At 42.4% G+C, this 24,788-nt stretch overlaps 2 protein-coding genes across 7 annotated transcripts in view; one reads left to right on the forward strand and one right to left on the reverse strand.

The window, feature by feature from the left end:
- Positions 1-1,162: 1,162 nt before the first annotated feature.
- Positions 1,163-4,943, reverse strand: fgf20b (fibroblast growth factor 20b). The gene is made up of 3 exons (XM_023992179.2): positions 4,205-4,943; positions 3,732-3,835; positions 1,163-2,616 (listed from the first exon to the last, which is right to left on the reverse strand). Exons 1-3 carry the CDS (start codon positions 4,494-4,496, stop codon positions 2,371-2,373), a joined length of 642 nt encoding a protein of 213 aa, XP_023847947.1. The 5' UTR covers positions 4,497-4,943; the 3' UTR covers positions 1,163-2,370.
- Positions 4,944-5,562: 619 nt separating this feature from the next.
- Positions 5,563-24,788, forward strand: part of micu3b (mitochondrial calcium uptake family, member 3b) — a 21,903-nt gene continuing 2,677 nt past the window's right edge. The window contains exons 1-11 of one of the 6 annotated variants that reach the window (XM_070444694.1): positions 5,563-5,826; positions 7,446-7,588; positions 11,023-11,054; positions 11,760-11,838; positions 13,808-13,855; positions 13,960-14,042; positions 14,139-14,231; positions 18,810-18,851; positions 22,860-22,952; positions 23,582-23,673; positions 24,296-24,467. In XM_070444694.1, the coding sequence (XP_070300795.1) occupies positions 7,573-7,588; positions 11,023-11,054; positions 11,760-11,838; positions 13,808-13,855; positions 13,960-14,042; positions 14,139-14,231; positions 18,810-18,851; positions 22,860-22,952; positions 23,582-23,673; positions 24,296-24,467 (750 nt within the window). In that variant the 5' untranslated portion in view covers positions 5,563-5,826; positions 7,446-7,572. The remainder of the gene's footprint in view (positions 5,827-7,445; positions 7,589-11,022; positions 11,055-11,759; positions 11,839-13,807; positions 13,856-13,959; positions 14,043-14,138; positions 14,232-18,809; positions 18,852-22,859; positions 22,953-23,581; positions 23,674-24,295; positions 24,468-24,788) is intronic. The other 5 variants (XM_023992180.2, XM_070444696.1, XM_070444697.1 and 2 more) reach the window with 5 other exon arrangements.

Genomic DNA, 24,788 nt, shown 5'->3' on the forward strand with positions numbered 1-24,788 from the left:
GAATACGTGTTTATGGGGTAGATAGCCAGGGAATACGTGTTTATGGGGTAGATAGCCAGGGATTAGGTGTTTATGGGGTAGCTAGCCAGGGAATATGTGTTTATGGGGTAGATAGTCAGGGAATGTACACATAAACATAGAGAGCACAGTTGAACAAGGTGCATGATATCATTATGTTGAGAAGAGATAGAGGTAGTTGTTGATTATGTAGGTGTTCTGATGGGAAAGTCCCATCATATCCTACAAGGCTGAGAGTTGGCAGCAGAGCAGACTCCCCATGTCAAGACAGCAGTTGGCTTGCCATCACAGAGATGTTGAGATCACAGGCCTTTAGCTTTCATGCTTCAACACAGATATCCTCCCAACCGTTGAGGAAACTGTACAAAGATACCAAGATGGTGGCTTTTAAATAAATATGCTTTTCAGCCATTGTCCGAAGATCATATGTTTTATATAACGTTCTAATTCCTGTTTCGTTCTAAATATTGTTTAGGTTACAGTTGGATAGAGACATGCAGGTACTAAGAGGGCTATATCTCCTCCTTTGAGCACAAGCCCCTATAAATAATTTGGCTATCACTGAAATTGCATGGATATTGTAAAACAATCTCTCTGTGAAACAATTTCACACAAAGAAATAACCATCAACTCAGTGGACACGCGTTCTGCTGCGTTAAAGCTGTCAGCAGACTAAAAAAAGGATAAGGTATTACAAAAAAAGAATGGGACACAAAGGTTTTCACTCAGTCTGGAGGCTGGAGAGATTTCTTGGCCACCTTGGCTCTCTTTCATTGTTCAATAATACTATTAATCAGGACTATCATTCTGCAACTGTCAACAGAGCTTACTTAGCCCTTATCGCGCTGACCTCCAGTTTTATACAGCTGCCAAGCCGCTGAACAGACCAGCGGTAAAGGTCATTTTTTATTTGGCCCTGGCCGTGTCATTGTGAGGCCGCTACGTGAGCAAGTTCCACAGAGTGACTTTGAAGTTTTTATGCATGTATGGGAACCTCGCTCTTGTCTCTCAACATAATGGCAATCATAAAAAGAACAACAATGATCTCGTAAATAGGTTTATATATTTGAACTCACCAAATTCAAAAGACAAAACTATAGACACCAATGCATTACGCCTCTTTAGAAAATGTGAACTTTTAAAACTGAGTTAAACTTGTTTATTTTTTATAATTTTTTMGTCAGTTGGTTCATCAAGAAAACCATAAACAGTGTGGTCCTCTTAGTTTCTAAACCCAAATGTTAAAACATTTACAATACATCATTAAATGTTCCAAACAGATATCAAAAAGACAAATCTAGTTCACTGACTTTAATAAGGATACACTGCCACAGACTTTAAATGTGATGCGTACAGCAGAGGGCTTTTGGGGAAAAAATCAGCAAATGACAGTTTTCCCCCCACATTATTTTAAGACAATCTCACAATGTGGCACAAGCTAAGTGAGAAAACTGATATCCTCAGATTAAAAGAAATATGATTTCTATATAGATACAATTTCTAGTGGTTTCTCTATACAGTACTGTATATTTAACTGCAAAAATATATTCTGAAATAAATAAATATATAACATAAATATATGTATCTAGAAATGAATAAATAATACATTTTGAAATGATATCTGTGGCAAATATCTTTCTGCTCCTTTCAGCATGATCTAGTCACATGTAAAACGAGAAGAAAAACAGGTGAATTCCTTCAAAATCCTTCTTGAATGAACAGAGCCCCCCCAAATAAAAAAATAGTTACTTTAACTGTATAGAATCCCATAGATTTTGCCATTCTAACAATAGATAATAGAACAGTTCTATCACTATGTTCTATCTCTATGTTCTATCTCTATGATTCCAACTAGATCCTCAGTCCAAAGACACTTCCTGAAATGTATTGGCCCTCAAACAGAAGAGTGACCCTCCCTCCCTCCTGCATCAGCATCGCTTCCTCTGATCCTGTTCCTCTCCTATTCCACACGACAGCTACTCTCGGGGGTCAGTTGGCCCCTGGAACAAACAGCCTCCTCATGCCTTGGTGTGCATGTTGACAATGTCAGACATTCTAGACTGTCTTTGTCACCGCTGAGAGCTGGCCCGTGAATTCTGAGGGGAGGCCCCTGGCTAGTACCTTTATCCCCAGTGTAGGCCTTCCCTGCTGGCTGGCTGGAGCTGGGGCCGCTGTAGGGCTGGGACTGGGGCTGGGGCTGGGGCTGCTGTAGGACTAGTTGGCTCCACTGTCTTAACACCGCCAGTCACACTGCCTGGCCTGCACACATCCCTGCTTCCCACAGCAGGAGGGACTAGAGCTCAATACACAGCTATTCCTGATCTGATCTGGGACGGTGGGTGCAGGCCAGTCTCAGCTGTGGCCCAGAATCTCCTTGTACAGCTCCGGTACCCGGTCAGGGTCCACGGGCCTGGGCAGGAAGTGGGTGAACTTTTGGTGTCGCCTGGACTTTGTTCCATCCCGAGCCGTGCCGTCCTTGTTTAACGCCACAAAGTAGCGAGTCCCTTTGTCTCCGTGCTTGTAGAGGTTGGAGGAGTATGTGTTGTACCAGTTCTCCTCAAACTGCTCCCTGAAGACACACTCAGCGCTCAGCTTCTCCTGCAGGGTAGAAACCAAGTCAGATCAGATTATGATGTCAGATTCGTTGACAATAAATCAACGGTCTTACCAGAGCAAGGATACATTTTTGGTAAGGCTGCTTGGTTTGTTTTGTTTATTTGAATGCCCATTAGCTTTTGCCAAAGCAACAGCTATTCTTCCTGGGGTCCAGACAAAATCATCAAACATGACAAGTAACAAAACACTGATACACAAGAACAGTCACACAAATGTAAAATACAACGCTATACAAACAATACAACTAAATAATAATGTGTGTGTAGATTGTGTGTTAGAGTATGATAGAGTGTGTGCGTATATTTGTGTGTGTGTCATTTCACAGTCCCTATTGTGGACGATGATAAGACCATAACTAGTGCAGAACTGGATCATTTATGGCAGAGTGACAGCAGAACTGGATCCTTTATGCAGAGTGACAGCAGAACTGGATCATTTATGGCAGAGTGACAGCAGAACTGGATCCTTTATGGCAGAGTGACAGCAGAACTGGATCATTTATGGCAGAGTGACAGCAGAACTGGATCATTTAGTGGCAGAGTGACAGCAGAACTGGATCCATTTTATGGCAGAGTGACAGCAAGAACTGGATCTTTATGGCAGAGTGACAGAAACTGGATCATTTTGGCCGAGTGACAGCAGAACTGGATCATTTACGGCAGAGTGACAGCAGAACTGGATCATTTATGGCAGAGTGACAGCAGAACTGGATCATTTATGGCAGAGTGACAGCAGAACTGGGATCCTTTATGGCAGAGTGACAGCAGAACTGGATCCATTTACGCAGAGTGACAGCAGAACTGGATCCTTATGACTGGCAGAAGTGACAGCAGAACTGGATCCTTTACGGCAGAGGTGACAGCAAGAACTGGATCCTTTACGGCAGAGTGACAGCAGAACTGGATCCTTTACGGCAGAGTGACAGCAGAACTGGATCCTTTACGGCAGAGTGACAGCAATAGTCAAGGAAACCCATTAATGCCACCTGCTGGTATATTCTAATGTAAATTGGACAACAAAAGACCCAGAGACCCTTCTACAACATATATGTAATGAGAGGTGGGACTACAGAAACAGCAAATGAGTGTAATACTTACAGAACCATAGAGCTCTCCCTTGTCATTCATCCCCAGGTAGAGAGCACTGTCCACTCCTCGAATGCTTATCAATCCAACAGCAATGCTTATGAATTCCAAAATACCTGGAGAAGAATAAATCCGTTGTTCCAGGTGTATTTCACCAGAGAAACCTTCTATCACAGATTGTGACACACTAGGATAGAGTATAGCCACATTTTCCCTATAGGACTTTCACATTACTTCCAGTGATAATTATTGAACAAATTATAACAGTTGCACTATTGCTTTAGGGCTAATATTGGCAACTGATGTTATGGTAGGAAACTGATCTTGTTACACAAATAAAAATAAGAATAATAAAAATAAGAATAATTATTATAACAATAACTTGTATTATATAATAATGATTCAATATTGGTAACATTTTTAACCATAAAATATGAATGTGTAATATGAGATCTGTAATAACACACTAATAACTTGATAATTACCGAATCTACTGTGGTCCTTTCTTGTCCCTTGCACAGTGCCATCAGGAAGAATTTCCAGATGAAATCCAGTTCTACAGTATAACTGCCTTCTCCGGAGAATCCCTTTTAAAAGTGTTAAATCTGCCGTGGCGCTCCGGGACAGGCTTTCCCCGGCACCAGGTACGAGGTGTTCACCCTGACCCAGCAGTACCGCTGGACTCTCTCCAAGAGACGTCAGGAGAAAATGGGACCCGACGTGTCCTACACCATCAATGCCGTGCAAGAAGCTTCCAACTTCACCCAGAGCAGCCATCGCAGCAGAGTCCTCCTGGTCGTCAGAGTCGGAGCGGGTAAAGTTCAACAGAGAGATCCTGAGTGAGCGCTCTCGCGTCGACAGTTACCAGATTGCTACTCTGTTGCCTATTGCATGTTTACGTTCGCGTCCGTTACTAAGCAAATGCTCTGTTGAACTGAAACGGATAAGTCCCTTTTGTCCCTTGACATGTATACCTTGGGTAAATGAGCTCTCGTGGCATATACGTTATGAGAACACATTCGTTCCAAAATATGACCCTACCGCTTGATGTCTTCATCAGTTGAGTTAAGGTAATGTTGCTCAATTCTGGTAGTTCCCACCGCTCACGAAGGGTTGGAAAACTGTGAAAATCAAATACAGTAGCAAGTCAGAACCTTTTACAGAGAGCTACCAATGTATCCAACCCCTCTTTCTATGAGAGACACAAGACCACTGCTCTGCAGGTAAGGGAGGCTAGCTGTTGGAGGATTGCGCACACAGTGCCTAAAGACGTGAGGCAGGTGCAAAATGACGGGGACTTTTAGTGGGCGGGGCTATCGTTCAGACTTGCCTTGGCAGAGATTTTTTTCTTCCTAAAGTATAAAATAAGACAGAGAGAGAGGGAGAGAGAGAGAGAGAGAGAGAGAGAGAGAGAGAGAGAGGGAGTTTGATCATGTATTTGGTTACATTGCAATATGTTGGCCATTGATTGTACTTTGCTACTTACTTATGGCAACGATAGCGACAGTCCTATCGCATTCTCACACTCATTAGTCTACTTCAGTTTGCACTGCACCAACCAGCAAGAGCAACTACCACAACCTAACAAACACCGTGATGTGATCAAAATACTTACACATGAAACAACACATTCAATAGCCTATGTATTGAGCTATATAATCAATGCAATGTGATGCCTCTATTTTAAGGCATTGCCATATTATCCCGAAAAATTCTAAGAGAAACTTGGATTCTTGACTGAGAGACGCTATAAAACTGGGAGCGCAAAACATTCAGGTAAAACGGGGTGAAACGTCACACGGATTATCTCGCGATGGAAAAGAACCGCTTGCCGCGATCTTCTGCTATGACACTTCAATGAACAACAGCCATGGCTGCCTTCCGTAGACTTATTTCCACATCGACTAATTTCTCATCTACCTCAGGGAGATTTGTATTTTGGAAACAAACACCGAAGAGAACTAAGACATTTAAACGTATTGCAACTGGAGTATGTATCGCCACCGGAGCTGGTTTCGCGAGTTATTACAATGTCCAAAAGAAACTGTCAAACCAAATCGATAATGGTTTACTTCTCGCATTACCAGCAGTATCTGCTACAGATAAGGTATTGTATAGCCTACTTGTCATGGCATGGGGCATTAGTATATATAGCATGTATAATAAATATCATATTTATCTGTCTATGTAATAGCCTAGCAGATAGCCTAATATTAATAATGCACGCAATAGGCTGCCAGTGAGTGACTCTGTAGCTACACGTTAACATGCCCACTCAACTCACAACGCGAGGCAGAGCTGAAAATACTATTATTTTCGGGTAAGATTCGAGGTTGACGTTCCGTGATAGTAAAAAACCCATTGCATAAATAAAAAACTATCAAACAGGAATGCATTGTGTAGACAGAAACACACATGGTCATTTAATTTAAATGGACCAATGTGACTATTTGCCCCATTATAACAAGGGCGCTGTCCATGACATGGGGTGCTGAAATGTTTTGTACTGGTCTATTTCGTGAATTTAGATTAAAATTACGTTACATAAATATAACCTACATATTAAGACCTCTTATAACAATTTAAATTCTCTATTTTATTTTTTACAAGTGCCATGATTGCTATGTGAGAATAGGTGGAGGCAGTCTTCCTCGTCATAATATGCTTGTATAGGGCTATTTACATAGAGTGAGAAGACTTGGACATGTACAGGCAAACAGACAGGCAGTGACAATAATAATAGTGGAAACCAATAAGGCCCAGTGAGGCGTTGCTCTCACTCCCTCTGTTTAGTTGGCAGGTTTGTTTTAGGATGATCTGTGGGATCATTGCTGTAAAGCCTTCATTAGACTGTTGGATCAGTAAACTGTGCTGAAGTCACTGACCACGGTCTAGTTTGCAACCCTCCTTTTACATTGTGTTCCTTTTTTAATACTTCCCAAATGGCACCCTATTCCCTATATAGTGCACTCTTTTTGACCAGGCTCTAGGGAATAGGATGCCATTTGGGGCATAGCCTTTGTCCCCACCCTCTTATCTAACTCTAGGGTGGTGAGGGTGGGAATGGTGGTGAGGGTGGGAGTGGTGGTGACGGGACGTGGCTTGATGTAACCTTGACTGGGGGTTTGAGACACAGGAATCCAGGAACGTAGGAAACTGGACACGAGGACTTGGCGGAGGGGCTGACATTTGATGGTGGGGGTTTACCCAGAGGAGGAGGGGTGTGGGGGCTGGGGAGAGGGCGGGGAAGAAGGGGGGAACACATTCCCTGAGGTGTTTGCTGTGTGCCCAGTGGGCCTGGCACTCTGCCACCAGAGAGAGACGTCCACTCTGTCCTCGCCAGGCCAGGCAGGCCTGCCTCTTGATATCGCTGTTTTTTAAACATTTGTAGGGACGTTATCTGGTGCACAGGCCTGAATAACTGGCCTGACAAAACATGGTGCCCATTTTTTAAAGTAAAACATGGGTTCTAGTTTTTAGCTCATGGGTTCTTCAAATTGGCTCATCTCCGCTGTAACTATTCTCCAAGTCAATGCTGTAAATGAGAATGTGTTCTTACACTGTTTGCCCATGAAAAAACATGTTGTTTTTAAAACTATTAATTGAAACCTTTTTCACACTTTGCTAAAAAACTTTATAAATTATTTTGGATGTGTGTGTGTGTGTGTGTGTGTGTGTGTGTGTGTGTGTGTGTGTGTGTGTGTGGTGTGTGGTGTTTTGTTTCAGGCCAAGACATTTGATCTGGATGATGGGGATGTTACATGTCGTCCCATGAGGCCAGTTCGGTTGTTCAGCTCAGTGGAATATGAGGGACAGCTATATATGACCCCATTGACTTCATTGAGTCTGTCACATGGGTGAGCCTAAGAGTGAGTACTACAACACACACACCACACAACACCACACACACACACACACACACACACACACACACACACACACACACACACACATATCTCAAACACCCACCACGTATTGCTTCTCCTGATATAGTCGATAAATAGACATCAAACTAAGATGTTGACATAAGGTGCTGATTAAATAACAATCTTCAGCAGTTCTATTCTGTACTGTACAGATGATGATGGTAGAGTCCGAGGTGCCAATGTTGTTTGCTGGACACTCACATCAACACTCTTTATGTAAAGGCCTTGTGAGTGACATAAAAATAACTGTGTGATTGGCTAGGAGTCAAGTAGATACAGATCTTTACTAGCAGCACCACTGTTACGTCTCATTTCTGTAGCAACAAACTCTGACGGACAGACAAGCAGACAGACGGAGACAAAACAGCATGTCTCAAGTGATAGACATTCATGATGTCTGTGATTCATGATGTCTGTGAATCATGATGATTTTAGTCACTACATCAGAACCTGTTAAACACATGGTAAATTATCAGATATAAACTCACAGTATTGGGATTGAATAAAGATCTTGTCTCCTTCACAAATGGCACCCTATTCCATAGATAGTGCACTGTGTAGGGAATAGGGTGCCGTTTGGGACATAGCTCTGTATTCTGGGGCCTGTTGATGTGGTGTGTCTTGGTTTCCCTGGCATGTAACGAGGGATATAAATGGAGCACTAATGTGAATAGCACACATTGCGTCAGCCTTCTCTCCTCACTCTCTCTGATGGCTAATGTGTTACGAAATAGGGATAATGACGTTTTATGGTTTTATGCTGTGGTTGTAAAATCAGATAAGTTTTTTCCCTGACTGAGGTTGTTTGGAAAAGTCTGGGATATAGGGCAATTATATATCACAGAATATTGTCATAATTTACATACATTCTTTCATATGAAAATACCTTCTGCTTTGTGTTACTGTTCAATTAAAATGATATCGCCAGATTCCCGTTTTCTAAAATTGTGGGAGCGCTGTATGGTATTGTGGTAACCTGTATGGTATTGTGGTAACCTGTATGGTATTGTGGTAACCTATATGGTATTGTGGTAACCTATATGGTATTGTGGTAACCTATATGGTATTGTGGTAACCTATATGGTATTGTGGTAACCTACAGTGGCTTCAGTCTGCTTTCCAACAGACACTGGGAGACAAATTCAGCTTTCAGCAGGACAATAACCTAAAACACAAGGCCAAATATACACCGGAGTTGCTTACCAAGATGAATGTTCCTGAGTGGCGTAGTTATAGTTTGGATTTAAATTGGCTTGAAAATCTATGGCAGGACTTGAAAATGGCTGTCTAGCAATAAAAAAAAAAAAAGATAAGCACATTTTGTACAATCCAGCTGTACACAGCTCTTAGAGACTTACACAGAAAGACTCACAACTGTAATCACAGCCAAAGGTGCTTCTAAAAAGTTTTGACTCAGGGGTGTGAATACGTTTGTAAATTAGATATTTCTGTATTTAATTTTCAATGAATTAGCAAAAAAATCTTTGTCATTATGGGGTATTGTGTGTAGATGTGTGAGAGAAAAAAATCTATTTAATCCATTTTGATGTCAGGCTGTATGTAACACAACAAAAGGTGGAATAAGTCAAGGGGTATGAATACTTTCTGAAGGCACTGTATATGGTACTGTGGGAGCCTATGTGGGTGGTTTCAAACTTGTTCCCATGACGAAAAAGGAGCATCTCAGGTATTTCAGAGAAATTGCCTGTTTGCTTAGAACAGTGTTGGTTTTAATTCTGCCAAGGTAAATGGTCACTCTTTTCTAGTGATTTTAATGATTTTCTCTCTTCAAAGAACGAGCCAGCCAGCCAGCCAAATAAGCCCTGACCCAATGTATTCCTATACTGAGGCTAAAATGTCTGTTGGGAAAGGCACCAGTATAACTCTGGTCCCCATTGTTAGAGACTGATGTATGTCTAATGAAAGAGTTCATAGTCTGTGTTGATGTGTCTGTTTTACAGTAAGGACATAGCTATCATTGCTACACATAGTTTTCTCAGGGTTTTTTCATCAACATTTTAGTCAAAACCGCAAAGATCTTCTGCTGAACAAAAATATATACGCAAGTTTCAATTTCTGAGTTACAATTCAAATAAGGAAATCAGTCAATTGAAATACATTCATTGGGCCCTAATCTATGGATTTGACATGACTGGGCAGGGACGCAGTCATTAGTGGGCCTGGGAGGGCATAGGCCCACCCACTTGGGAGACAAGCCCACCCACTGGGGAGCCAGGCCCAGCCAATTAGAGGGAGTGTTTCTCCACAAAACGACTTTATTACAGACAGAAACACTCCTCAGTTTCATCAGCTGTCCGGTAGGCTGGTCTCCGACGATCTCGCAGGTGAAGAAGCCAGATGTGGAGGTTCTGGGCTGGCGTGGTTACACGTGGTCTGCGGTTGTGAGGCCGGTTGGACGTACTGCCAAATTCTCTAAAACGACTGCCAAATTCTCTAAAACGGCTTATGGTAGAGAAATGAACATTAAATTATCTGGCAACAGCTTTTGTCGACATTCCTTCTGTCAGCATGCCAATTGCACGCTCCCTAAAAACTTGAGTCATCTGTGGCATTGCCAATCTGTGGCATCTGTGGCATTGTGTTGTGTGACAAAACTGCACATTTTGATCATGCTGTTTAATCAGCTTCTTGATATGCCAATCCTGTCAGGTGGATTATCTTGGCAAAGGTGAAATGCTCACTAACAGGGATGTAAACACATTTTTGCACAGAAATAAGCTTTTTGTTCGTATGAAAAATGTCTGGGAAATTTTATTTGAGCTCATAAAACATGGGACCAACATATGTTGCATTTATATTTTTGTTCAGTGTATTTTTACTGGACCACTGTGCCATGAAACCCCTGGGTCACCCTAATCTTTATACATTTCAGGCCTTGGTGTGAATGTGAATGAACTTTTCAGGGGATTAAATGCACAAATTGAGGATTTCTTATATTTGCTTGTCCATCCAGACACCTCAGTTTGGTGGGAGAGCTCTACAAAGCAAAGGGTCATCATAACTGCTTCCTCCATCAGAAACAGACCTTAAAGTTATTGTCACTGTTATCATCCCTCTGGGGTGGTAGGGCCATGTGAATCACCTAGCCAGGTGTTTTTATGAAGCCAACGCCTTATCTTATGGCCAGGGACCTTTTTATGGAGTATTGGAATGCGTTCTTGGAGATATGGCACTCATGTTTCAGTACAGCCCTGAGTCCAGCTGTCCTTTCTTACACATAGCCACTTGTTTTTCCACCATAAAGTACATTATAGGCTTGTTCATAGCATGTTGTGCGAATAATTGTAATTTTTTTCACCATGGATAATACTGATCAGTTCATTTATTCTGAACAATACTTTCCTTTTTCTTTTTAGAAAAGAGGATTTGGAAGTCTCTAACAAAACAGGTGGGAGGTTTGTGATTAAAGCACTGCATGCATTGACAAGTGTGAAAATGTATTTGAAATAGAACCCTGCTTTTCTAAGAGAATAATCGATGTACACTGAGTGGAGAAAAAATTAGTAACACCTTCCTAATATTGAGTTGCACCCCCTTTTGCCCTCCAAACAGCCTCAATTRYTCAGGGCATGGACTCTACAAGGTGTCCAAAGCATTCCACAGGGATGCTGGCCCAGGTTGACTTCAATGCTTCCCACAGTTGTGTCAAGTTGCCTGGATGTCCTTTGGGTGGTGGACCATTCTTGATACACACAGGAAACTGTTGAGCGTGAAAAACCCAGCAGCGTTGCAGTTCTTGACACAAACCAGTGCACCTGGCACCTACTACCATACCCCGTTCAAAAGCACTTCAATCTTTTGTCTTGCCCATTCATCCTCTGAATGGCACACATACACAATCCATGTCTCAATTGTCTCAAGGCTTAAATATGATTCTTCAAAGTGTCTCCTCCCCTTCATCTACACTGATTGAAGTGGATTTAACAAGTGACTTCAATAAGGGATCATAGCTTTCACCTGGATTCACCAGGTCAGTCTATGTCATGGAAAAAGGTGTTCCTAATGTTACACTCAGTGTATAATAATGAATTATTCATGTTTGTGTACTGATTCTTCAAAGAGTAAATACTGTGATTTTCTTCCATTGTTGAAGGAGTTGGAACAGATGCTGGCAGACACCCCTACTGTTTTTAAAGGATCATCCAATTTATTCAGGAACCTACGTCACCGAGGTGAGACTCCTTAACTCTCTCTATCATCAAGAATATGGCCAGTGGAATGTTTGCAGGTTCCATATACCAAATCAATCGAGAACAGAGTACAGGCAGTAAACACCATCTTATCTTTCCATCAATCAGTGATGTTGTCATTTGCTCTCAGGTAACCTTAGATACGAGGGTGAAGGAAATCTACCCTATATAGGATGTACCATTGATTAGCGATACCGTTACCAGTTATAATAAACTACATCCCCGTACTGAGAATGAGATGAGCTTGTATTTTTAAAATAGTGTAGCGATCCTTGAAATATGAGCCACGTTACGATTCCCATCAAGTAGGTTAAATTTATTGGTGCAATGCATAGTGTGTTTGCCTTTTACACAAGAGACCCGGGTTCGCTTCCCGCTCCCTCGATTCGCTACAATATTGACAAGCTGAGGAAAGGAGGTAATTGTAAGTGTTCTTCAATGTTGTTATTTTCATGGAAACATGCTTCAAGTAACCTGTTCTCATTGCTCCCTGAAGAAGTGAACATCACTCCCTGCGTTTCAAACCCTGTGTTTGGTGTATAAGTTCTCCCTGCTCTCTCCTCTGTTGCTTTAGCTAAGTGCCAACGCTGGGATCTGGGGCTTTTAATCCTGCTGTTAAACATGGCGGTTTTGCCGAGAAAAAAAGGATTGGATTGATCAGCGAACAAAGCCTTGCTTTGAGAATGAGAGGTGCTGTTTGAACCCGGTTATGTTGAGGCATGTCCCACTGGCTGCCTCCTGATCACCATGGACATGATGAATCCTAAGAATGGAGTAGGATTACATCTCCGGTTCTGCCACTCTATACGAAGTGTTTCTGAGGAATTATTTCTATTGTCTGACAACATCTACTTGAGCTCAGAGGTTGGAAGGGTTGGGGATTGGGGAGGGAAGGGGAGGGTTGGAGAGGGGAGGGAAGGTTTCTCTCTCCCTGAGTGAAGGTGTGTGTGGTATTGGTGAGACACGGCTGGAATCTTAAAGATTTTTTCCCTCCAACCCATTTAACCCTTAAAAAGTCAGAGAACTTTAGTCATTTTTAGGCCCTATACATTTTCAACAGAGAAGTTCTCGAGCAGATCAGTGTCTCATGTTGGGATGCACCATTTCATTGGGACTTTTTAACAGAAACTCTCTATTGGCATCCAGTACTTCCCCACCGCATTCAACTATCCAAATGCAGACAAACATCAGATATCTGCAGAACTTTTATATGACAAGGAGTATCAGAAATATAAAGAAAGAGGATTTTATTGGATGCACTACCATAGTCCATTCATAGTATTTTTTTCCTCCCAAGTGTCCTTTTTTGGGGGGAAATCTCCCTGGAGCAAAGGCCATACCTGAATCCTTTTCCCATAACACCCAGAGCTGTCTGTGCTGGAGTCACTGTCTTCTCCTGCAAACAAACGCTTGGGAATGCTTTCAGAGGCAGCAAGACAACCCTCCTCAGTCTACTGAGATGGACTCTGACAGTTACTCTTCTCTTCTCCTCGCAGTCACACAACAAAGGGAGTTCTAGAACACAAAAAGGAACAGGAAGCCGAATCAGGCATCCACAATCAGTGACAGATCACTGGAGAATGTTTTACACCTTGTTATCCAAACAGAGGACGCACCGAAGCCAGCACTGGGGCTTCATTTTGTTTGGGTTTGTGTCCAGATAGGTCACTTACGTTGTAAAGCCTCTGTTTGTGTGATGAGAACACCAACCATGAATTAAGAGGCACCTTTTTAAGATGTTATCAATATGAAAGAGAAGATTAGCTGTTGTCTAAAGGTGTTSCACTATTTCGTGGGGTGTTTTATTCATGTGAAGAGTTAGGGCAGGACTTTGAAAAACTCTATATAACTCAAGTAAACTGCTAGACTAATGTTCAATTATTTTATGAACTTTCTATATACATTTATGACAGTCAAGGTTAAAGCCAAACATTTGTATTTTTGTTTCCAGGCATCATCGGTTACACAGAGTATCTATTCCTGCTCTGCATTTTAACAAGTAAGTATGTTTGATTAGATATTTTATTAAAAAAAGAAAACATACGTAAGATGTTAGTTTGAACGTGGTTTCTTGTCTTATCTCTTTTCTCGGTCCTTTCCCAGAACCTCATGCTGGCTTTAAGATAGCTTTCAACATGTTTGATGCTGATGGAAACAAAATGGTGGACAAACGGGAGTTCTTGGTGGTATGTAATTATCTTAAGGTTAAATGAGAAGGATAGTTCCTTTGGTTAGTGAAGGAAGTCTGAAGAACATCTGAACATCTTCTGTCTTCTAACCAGCTTGAGGAAATCTTCCGTAAGAAAAAGGATGGAAAAGAAGCAGATGATGGTGCTCCAAGGTCTGACAAGCTGGTAAGGAGAGGCATTTCTTTGGTGAATATTCTTCGCATTTAGGCCATGCATTTCACTTATTGCATTTATTTTAGGTATTAATTCCTGTAAGGTTCAGTTAGATAGAAATTACGAAGAGCAATGTTTCCCCATTATACATTTAAAGTTTGGAACAATAAAATTGTCCTGCAGGAAGTATGGAAGTCAGGGAGAAAGTGTTTGAGCTGTAGACAGACGGTATGTTGGATGTGGTAGACTGTAGACAGACATGGTGGATGTGGTAGGCTGTAGACAGACAGTATGGTGGATGTGGTAAACTGTAGACAGACATGGTGGATGTGGTAGGCTGTAGACAGACATTAGTCGTGGATGTGGTAGACTGGTAGACAGACATTATGGTGGATGTGGTAGACTGTAGACAGACATTATCGTGGATGTGGTAGACTGTAGACAGACATGGTGGATGGTAGGCTGTAGACAGACAGTATGGTGGATGTGGTAGACTGTAGACAGACATGGTGGATGTGGTAGGCTGTAGACAGACGTATGGTGGATGTGGTAACTGTAGACAGACAGTATGGTGGATGGGTAACTGTAGACCGAAGTAGGGTGTGTGGTAGATGTAGACAGACAGTATGGTGGATGTGGTAGACTGGAGACAGACATGGTGAATGTGGTAGGCTGTAGACAGACAGTATGGTGGATGTGGTAGACTGTAGACAGACATGGTGGATGTGGTAGACTGTAGACAGACATGGTGGATGTGTAGGCTGTAGATGACATGGTGGACTGGTAGGCTATAGACAGACAGTATGGTGGATGGTAGACTGTAGACAGACATGGTGGATGTGGTAGGCTGTAGACAGACATGGTGGATGTGGAGACTGTAACAGACATGGTGGATGTGGTAGACTGTAGACAGACATGGTGGATGTGGAAGGCTGTAGACAGACGGTATGGTGGATGTGGTAGGCTGTAGACAGACATTATGGTGGATGTGGTAGGCTGTAGACAGACATTAGGTGGATGTGATAGACTATAGACAGACATTATAGTGGATGTGGTAGACTGTAGCAAGACGGTATGTTGGATGTGGTAGGCTGTTAGACAGACAGTATGTTGGATGTAATAGACTATAGACAGACATTATAGTGGATGTGGTAGACTATAGACAGACAGTATGGTGGATGTGGTAGGCTGTAGACAGACATTATCGTGGATGTGGTAGACTGTAGACATACATGGTGGATGTGGTAGGCTATAGACAGACAGTATGTTGGATGTGGTAGACTGGAGACAGACAGTATGTTGGATGTGATAGACTGTAGAAGACAGTATGTTGGATGTGATAGACTGTAAGAAGACATTATGGTGGATGTGTAGACTGTAGGCAGACATGGTGGATGTGGTAGGCTGTAGACAGACATTATGGTGGATGTGGTAGACTGTAGACAGACGGTATGGTGGATGTGGTAGGCTGTAGACAGACGGTATGGTGGATAGGTAGGCTGTAAGACAGACAGTATGGTGATGTGGTAGGCTGTAGAAGACAGTATGGTGAGTGAGGTAGGCTGTAGACAGACATTATGGTGAATGTGGTAGACTGTAGACAGACATGGTGGATGTGGTAGCTATAGACAGACATTATGGTGGATGTGGTAGACTGGAGACAGACATGGTGGATGTGATAGGCTATAGACAGACAGTATGGTGGATGAGGTAGACTGTAGACAGACATTATGGTGGATGTGGTAGACTGTAGACAGACAGTATGGTGGATGTGTAGGCTGTAGACAGACATTATCGTGGATGTGGTAGACTGTAGACACATGGTGGATGTGGTAGGCTATAGACAGACATTATGGTGGATGTGTAGACTGGAGACAGACATTATCGTGGATGTGGTAGACTGTAGACAGACATGTGGATGTGGTAGGCTATAGACAGACATTGATGGTGGATGTGGTAGACGTAGACAGACATGGTGGATGTGGTAGGCTGTAGACAGACATTATGGTGGATGTGGTAGACTGTAGACAGACAGTATGGTGGATTTGGTAGACTGTAGACAGACAGTATGGTGGATGTGGTAGGTTGTAGACAGACAGTATGGTGGATGTGGTAGGTTGTAGACGACGTATGGTGGATGTGGTAGACTGTAGACAGACAGTATGGTGGAATGTGGTAGGTTGTAGACAGACAGTAGGTGGATGTGGTAGGCTGTAGACAGACGTATGGTGATGGGTAGACTGTAGACAGACAGGTGGATGTGGTAGACTGTAGACAGACATGTGGATGTGGTAGTTGTAGACAGACAGTATGGTGGATGTGGTAGACTGTAGAAGATGGTGAATGTGGTAGGCTGTAGACAGACAGTATGGTGGATGTGGTAGACTGTAGACAGACATGGTGGATGGGTAGGCTGTAGACAGACATGTGGGTGGTAGACTGTAGACAGACATGGTGGATGTGTAGCTGTAGACAGACGTATGGTGGATGTACCACCAGGATTTGATCACAAGATAAACAGACTATCTGAGTGAGGTCCTATCACATCAACAGTACAACAGCATTAGTCTTATTCAGTGAACCAATGAAGGAGTGTACATTTTGGAAATGTTTACATTAAATTTAATGTAAGTCTTTAGATTGATAGACTATGAATGTTTGTGATAATGTCCTGTATTGTTGAAGCACACTTTTGAACATAGAACAATGGACAGTCTTCCTGCATGTTCTAACATGGTTCTATCTCTACCTATCTCTAACATGGTTCTATCTCTAACATGAATCTATCTCTACCTATCTCTAACATGGTTCTATCTCTAGCCTTTCCTAACATGGTTTTCACTACTCTATCTCTAACATGGTTCTATCTCTAGCTCTTTAACATGGCTCTATCTCTACCCATATCTCTAACATGTTCTATCTCTAACATGTTCTATCTCTACCCTTTCCCTAACATGGTTCTATCTCTACCTATCTAACATGGTTATATCTCTACTCTACCCTATCTCTAACATGGTTCTATCTCTACCTAACATGGTTCTATCTCTACCTATCTCTAACATGGTCTATCTTACCCTATCTCTAACATGGTTCTATCTCTACCCTATCTCTAACATGGTTCTATCTATACCTATCTCTACATGGTTCTATCTCTACCCTAACATGTTCTATCTACCTATCTCTAACATGGTCTCTCTCTACCCTATCTCTAACATGGTTCTATCTCTACCCTATTCTAACATGGTTCTATCTCTACCTATCTCTAACATGGTTCTATCTCTACCCTATTCTAACATGGTTCTATCTCTACCCTATCTCTAACATGGTTCTATCCTCTACCCTGTCCTCTAACATGGTCTATCTCTACCTGTCTCTAACATGGTTCTATCTCTACCCTCTCTAACATGGTTTATCTCTACCTGTTCTACCATGTTATCTCTACCCTGTCTCTAACATGGTTCTATCTCTACCCTGTCTCTAACATGGTTCTATCTCTACCCTATCTCTAACATGGTTCTATATCTACCCTATCTCTACCATGGTTCTATCTCTACCCTGTCTAACATGGTTCTATCTCTACCCTGTCTCTAACATGTTCTACTCTACCCTATCTCTAACATGATTCTATCTTACCCTATCTCTAACATGGTTCTATCTCTACCCTATCTCTAACATGGTTCTATCTCTACCTGTCTAAACATGGTTATACTCTACCCTATATCTAACATGGTTCTATCTCTACCCGTCTCTAACGTGGTTATACTCTACCCTTTATCTAACATGGTTCTATCTCTACTCTATATCTAACATGGTTATATCTCACCCTATCTCTAACATGGTTCTATCCTACTCCCTATCTAACATGGTTCTTCTCTACTATCTCTATAATGGTTCTATCTCTACCTATCTCTAACATGGTTCTATCTCTACCCTATCTCTAACATGGTTATATCTCTACCCTATACTACATGGTTCTATCTCTACCCTGTCTCTAACATGGTTATATCTCTTACCCTATATCTAACATGGTTCTATCTCTACCCTGTCTCTAACGTGGTTATATCTCTACCCTTTATCTAACATGGTTATATCTCTACCCTATCTCTAACATGGTTTCTATCTCTACCCTATCTCTAACATGGTTCTATCTCACCTCTACTTCTAACATGGTTCTATCTCTACCCTAATCTAACATGGTTATATCTCTACCCTATCTCTAACATGGTTCTATCTCTACCCTATATCTAACATGGTTCTATCTCTACCCTATATCTAACATGGTTCTATCTCTACATATCTCTAACATGGTTATATCTCTACTCTACCTATGTCTAACATGGTTCTATCTCTACCTATCTCTAAAATGGTTCTATCTCTACCCTATATCTAACATGGTTCTATCTCTACCCTATCTCTAACATGGTTCTATCTTTACCCTATCTCTAACATGGTTCTATATCTACCCTATCTCTAACATGGTTCTATCTCTACCCTGTCTCTAACATGGTTATATCTCTACCCTGTCTCTAACATGGTTCTATTCTCTACCCTGTCTCTAACATGGTTCTATATCTTGCATGCCCGCATCCATCTTTCCCCTGCATTTTATAGAACCTGCAACTGTATGGGAACCGGGAGTCCCGTGCACAGAGAGTATGTATTCTCCCTCTCCCCAGAATATCTGCACTGTCTGTTATGTGTTTTCTTCTTGGCTAGCCTGTTGCATGTGGCCTATTTTGCTTATGAAAAATGTAAGGAATCTACTGTAGTAACTTAGCCAAGTGGGCTAATGGGCATGAAAACCACGGAAGCCATTCCATGCTAAATGCATTGATGATATTACTGTATCTTGGCCTTCTCATGTGCAAGGTTAGCAGAGCGTCATGCGAGCTGCGAGGTAGCCAGGACAATGCAGTCGTAATGGGTCCAGTCCAAACTCTGAATGTGCCGTTGGACTGACGCAGCACAGCAGATGATTTATGTACTGGCCTTCTGTCTGTCAGAGTGGCTGGCTGAGCGATGGGTTCTATGGGCCCAGAGATCCCTTTTCAAAAGGCCCTTATCTGAAGACTGACAGCATTCCTCCCGGACCCCCATGTTTTATTTTTACAGTTTCTTGAAAAGTGGTATTTGGGCTCGGGTTACCTTTTGTGGTGGGCTTGACCATGCTGATCGGCGTGCCAGTCAGTGAGAGCTATAGAGCTAGTACTGCTAGAATGAATGTCTCAACACAGACACATAGAAAAGGGTGCTGCTGCAGCTAGCAAGAAGAAAACCAGGGCTTTTGAGATGGTTGTTTTAAGAGCTGTTGGGTTAAGGTGTGTCTTGGTTTTGATTTGTTCTGCATCACTCAAGGTATCCTCCCAGAGAATGGTTCAAAAGGCAAATCTTTTCAAACTCTACATGACAGGCATGTCTTGAAACCTGCGGTTGGGCTTTCCCCACCCGTGTATTCTAATTACAAACGTTTCATACTCTTTTAATGGGCCGAGATGAAGATAGAGCAGCGGTACATTAAAGACTTAGTAATTAGCTCTGGGATCAAGTCATGAATCTCCCTCTGGTGAGGAGCGATGAAGTGCAGAGGAAGAGATGTTTTATCAGCTGTCTCAACTGTCTCATTCCCCTGCCAGGCATGGAAAAAGAATAAGATAAATAAATATTATGAAATGAAGCAAGACACATTTTGAGGACATGTGTTAGAGGATCTGGCTCTCACTGGTTGGCTGTTCGTGGTGCCTTTGAACAAGGCGATGTCGAGACATGAGAGACATTGAGAACCAGGGCAAAAAGGATGAGGTAAAAAAAAACAGCACTCAACTGAGTGTTTTGCTCACCTGTGGGTGGAGGCAGAAGTTGGCCCTGGAAAACTGTTTCACTGGGAATTTTGTTTCAAGGAAAGTCCGAGAGCTAAAACCTGATTGAATGGTGAATAGTACTACAGTTGAAGTGGGAAGTTAACATACACTTAGGTTGGAGTCATTAAAACTCATTTTTCAACCACTCCACAAATGTCTTGTTAACAAACTATAGTTTTGGCAAGTCGGTTAGGACATCTACTTTGTGCATTACACAAGTATCTTATCCAAACAGTTGTTTACAGATAGATGATTTCACTTATAATCACTGTATCACAATTCCAGTGGGTCGGAGTTTACATACACTAAGTTGACTTGCCTTTAAACAGCTTGGAAAATTCCAGAAATGATGTCATGGCTTTAGAAGCTTCTGATAGGCTAATTGACATAATTTGAGTCAATTGGAGTGTACCTGTGGATGTATTTCAAGGCCTACCTTCAAACTCAGTGCTTCTTTGCTTGACATCATGGGAAAATCAAAAGAAAATCAGCCAAGACACTCAGAAAAAACATGTAGAACTCCACAAGTCTGGTCATCCTCGGAGCAATTTCCAAACTCCTGAAGGTCCAAGTTCATCTGTACAAACAATTATACGCAAGTATAAACACCATGGGACCACGCAGCCGTCATAACGCTCAGGAAGGAGACGTGTCTCCTAGAGATGAACGTTACTTGGTTGCGAAAGTGCAAAATCAATGCCAGAACAACAGCAAAGGACTAGTGATGAGGAAACAGGTACAAAGTATCTATATCCACAGTAAAACGAGTCCTATATCAAACATAACCTGAAAGGCGCGCTCAGCAAGGAAGAAGCCACTGCTCCAAAACCGCCATAAAAAAGACAGACTACGGTTTGCAACTGCACATGGACAAGATCCGTACTTTTTGGAGAAAATGTCTACTGTCTGATGAAACAAAAATAGAACTGTTCGGCTATAATGACCATCGTTATGTTGGAGGAAAAAGGGGACGCTTGCAAGCCGAATAACACCATCCCAACCGCCGAAGCACGGGGGGTGGCAGCATCGTGATGTGGGGTGCTTTGCGCAGGAGGGACTGGTGCACTTCACAAAATAGATGACAATCATGAGGGAGGAAAATTATATGGAGTATATTGAAGCAACATCTCAAGACATCAGTCAGGAATGTTAAGCATTGGTCGCAAATGGGTCTTCCAAATGTGACAATGACCCCAAGCATACTTCAAAGTTGTGGCGAAAATGGCTTAAGGACAACAAAGTCAAGGTATTCGCCATCACAAAGCCCTGACCTTCAATCCTATAGACAATGTGTGGCAGAACTGAAAAAGCGTGTGCGAGCAAGGAGGCCTACAAACCTGACTCCGGTTACACCAACTCTGTCAGGAGGAATGGGCCAAAATTCACCCAACTTATTTGGGAAGCGTGTGGAAGGCTACCTGAAACGTTTGACCCAAGTTAAACAATTTAAAGGCAAGTGCTACCAAATACTAATTGAGTGTATGTAACTTCTGACCCACTGGGAATTGATGTGAAAGAAATAAAAACTGGAAATAAATTCTCTCTACTATTATTCTGATTCACATATCTTAAATAAAGGGTGATCCTAACTATCCCTAAGACAGGAATTTTTCTGAGGATTAAATGTCAGGAATTGTGAAAAACTGAGTTTAAATGTATTTGGCTAAGGTGTGTGTAAACTTCCGACTTCAACTGTACATGTAATGTTATCATTCATATAACTAGTATTACTAGCACTGTTACCAAACAGTGATAATGCTGGACTCTCCATTATTATTTCAATAGGACTGCAGGAGTAAAGGAATTCACTGTTGCGTGACCTTACTGAGTGAGAGTTGGTCACACTGGTGAGAAGCAGCCTTGTTTGTTTGATATCACACTAGTCCAGACATAACATTCACTTGGATGAAAAAGACACTTTGACTTCCACAGACACTTTGGGATGCAGCATTTGAAAGAATCATTGTATTCTTGAAATGTATTGGATGGTTTCAATTGCCCGTGATTATACAAGAGTGGCAACATTTTCTCATTGATAGAGTGTAACCTGCATCCCCCTCTGGGACACGGTAAGGTGGGCCACTATCAACTACAATGAACAAAGAGAGATATCATTCCAAAATGTTTATTTAATCACAGTCTGATCCCATTTCACAAGTGTGGATGAAAAGTACACCGTAACCTGCATTCAGCTCGCAGCTATGTTCAAACGGTGATGTATTCAGATTGAGTGGATTCAGTTACACTGTAAAGCTGTCATGAATTCACCCTTCACGCCCTGTGTGTCTCGGACATATGCAGCTGTCTTGACTGAATTCCTCGCCAGAAGGCTGCATGCTCCAGTGCAGAGCAGAGCTCACAGCTTTATGGATGGGGTTTTTCAGTCTTTCACAGACTTCCTAGATATGTGGTTACTATACCGACAGTGAGGACTTCTCAGCACTCATGTCCTGTCTAAGACTGCCTGGCTGGGTGGTTGGATGTCAGAGAGTTATTTTACTGTTGTCACTGCAAGGATGAGTTCAGTAGTGTCAATGAGTAGTTCAAATCAGTTGGCTATTTGAAGGATACTCTGTCTGCCTGTCTGTCTGTCTGTCGGTCTGTTTGTCTATTCATCTGTTTGTTTCTAGTTCTGTCTGTCTGTCCGTCTGTCCATCTCTACTTCTGTCTGTCCATCAGTCTGTTTGCCTGTTTTTGTGTGTGTGTTTAATGTTAATGCCTGATGCTAATGCTGTTAATATCTGCCAGATGTGCTCTGTTGTCATCTAACAGCCCTGCCTCCACTACTCTACCACCATCACAGGTCCTTAGAAAAGAGGCCCAGCAGTTAGAGCCCCGGGGCATGTGGGATGCTCTGAGAAAGGGGGCAAGCCAAGCTCTCTTTTCTGACCTAGAGGTAGCTACACAAGTCTTGTTTTCAGATGTGTTCCTTTCCTATTTAACCTGTAGATGTTTACGGGTTCTCTTGATTAGGTCTGTGTAATGTTGTGTCTTAAATGTCACATGATATGGATCATGCTCAATATATTGATTTATTTTGTTGTTGATGGTAAACTATGTTGTTGGCCCAAGTTTGGTTGATGACTCTGATATGGCTCAGTACCATGTGTAACATGACTCTGATATGGCTCAGTACCATGTGTAACATGACTCTGATATGGCTCAGAACATGTGTAACTGTCAGGAGAAGGGAAAATGCTGGAAGTTCAACGTTGGTCTCCACATATTAACCATTAACATAGTCAATTGTAAAATGACTGAAGTGTGCTACATTTACACATTGATATTAGACAATGAAGGGAGGATAAAAGCATTTGTCTGCATTTGTGTTGTTCAAGAGCTCTGTATGTGGCACTTGGCTGCATGTTTCTACGTACAAGCATGTGTGTGTGTTTGTGTGAGTGAAATGTATTTTGCATGGTTGGGTCCTTGTGGATAAGTGGTCCTCGTGGTCGGCCATAAGTGGTCCATTTCTTTATGAGGAATGGAAGTCAGACTGAATCACACATTTGTTTTCCCTCCCAGAATATGGATGAAAATATGACCGACACGACCCTGCTGGTTCATTTCTTCGGGAAAAAGGGAAAGGCAGAGTTGGGCTTCGATGATTTTTACAGGCAAGTAGGGAAATGTACAAAAACTCCAACTTACATCTTGCATTTGCAGTGTCAGATATATATAATGTGCAACAAAGTACTGAGTAAGGGTCTGAATACTTTCAGAGTGCGCTGTATATAATGTACTATAGACAATTGTAATTTCTACTAGTTATAGAAATATTTGCACATTTGAATTAATCATACTCATCCTAACTCATTGTGGTAGCTATAGTCAGGCACCCAGTCCAGTGTCCCCTCTCTCTGTATGTGAGTTGGTGGTGGCATTACCTATTACCAGTACCTCTATCTCCCTCTTCACTTCTCTGTCTCCCTCTCCATCTCTCTGTCTCTCTCTTCACCTCGCTGTCGCCTTCTCCATCTCTTTCTCCCTCTTCACCTCGCTGTCTCCCTCTTCACTCCCCACTGTCTCCCTCTTCTCCTCTCCATCTCCCTCTCTTCTCCTCTACGTCTCCCTCTCTTCTCCTCTATGTCTCCCTCTCCACACCTCTCTGTCTCCCTCTTCACTCCTCTCTGTCTCCCTCTCCTCTCTGTCTCCCTCTCCACCCCTCTCTTTCTCCCTCTCCACCCTTCTCTGTCTCCCTCTCCACACCTCTCTGTCTCCCTCTCCATCCCTCCCCAGATTCATGGACAACTTGCAGACAGAGGTGCTTGAGATTGAGTTCCTGTCCTATTCCAAAGGCCTGCCTATCATCAGTGAGGAGGACTTTGCCCACATCCTGTTGCGTTTCACCAACGTAGACGACATTGCAGGTTACCTGGACAATGTGCGCAAGAGCATTACAGATGAGAAGGTGATTGTGGAGCGCTTGCAATGTAGTCTTTGCCTTATGCTAACACACTCAAACACCCTAAGGCTCCCTCCTCACCTCAAACTACCTCCATCTCCCCTCACCTCAAATTAACTCCATCTCCCCTCACCTCAAACTACCTCGATCCCCCTTCACCTCAAACTACCTCGATCCCCCCTCTCCTCAAACTACTCCATCTACCTCTATCTCCCACCTCAAACTACCTCCATCTCCTCTCCACCTCAAGAACTAACCTGCAATCTTCACCTCAAAAACCCTACCTCCCATCCCCCCTTTTAACCTCCACTACCTCCATCTCCATCT

Source organism: Salvelinus sp. IW2-2015, linkage group LG8 (assembly GCF_002910315.2).
Source record: "Salvelinus sp. IW2-2015 linkage group LG8, ASM291031v2, whole genome shotgun sequence".
Classification (NCBI taxonomy): Eukaryota; Metazoa; Chordata; class Actinopteri; order Salmoniformes; family Salmonidae; genus Salvelinus; species Salvelinus sp. IW2-2015.

What these genes read in the sequence shown, in the direction of transcription:
- fgf20b (XM_023992179.2), bottom strand. Translation starts at nt 4,496, where the DNA reads ATGGCTGCTCTGGGTGAAGTTGGAAGCTTCTTGCACGGCATTGATGGT. An exon ending in AAAGGACCACAGTAGATTCG is followed by an intron (nt 3,836 to 4,204) that starts GTAATTATCAAG and finishes ATTCTTCTCCAG; the next exon opens with GTATTTTGGAATTCATAAGC. An exon ending in AGGGAGAGCTCTATGGTTCT is followed by an intron (nt 2,617 to 3,731) that starts GTAAGTATTACA and finishes TCTACCCTGCAG; the next exon opens with GAGAAGCTGAGCGCTGAGTG.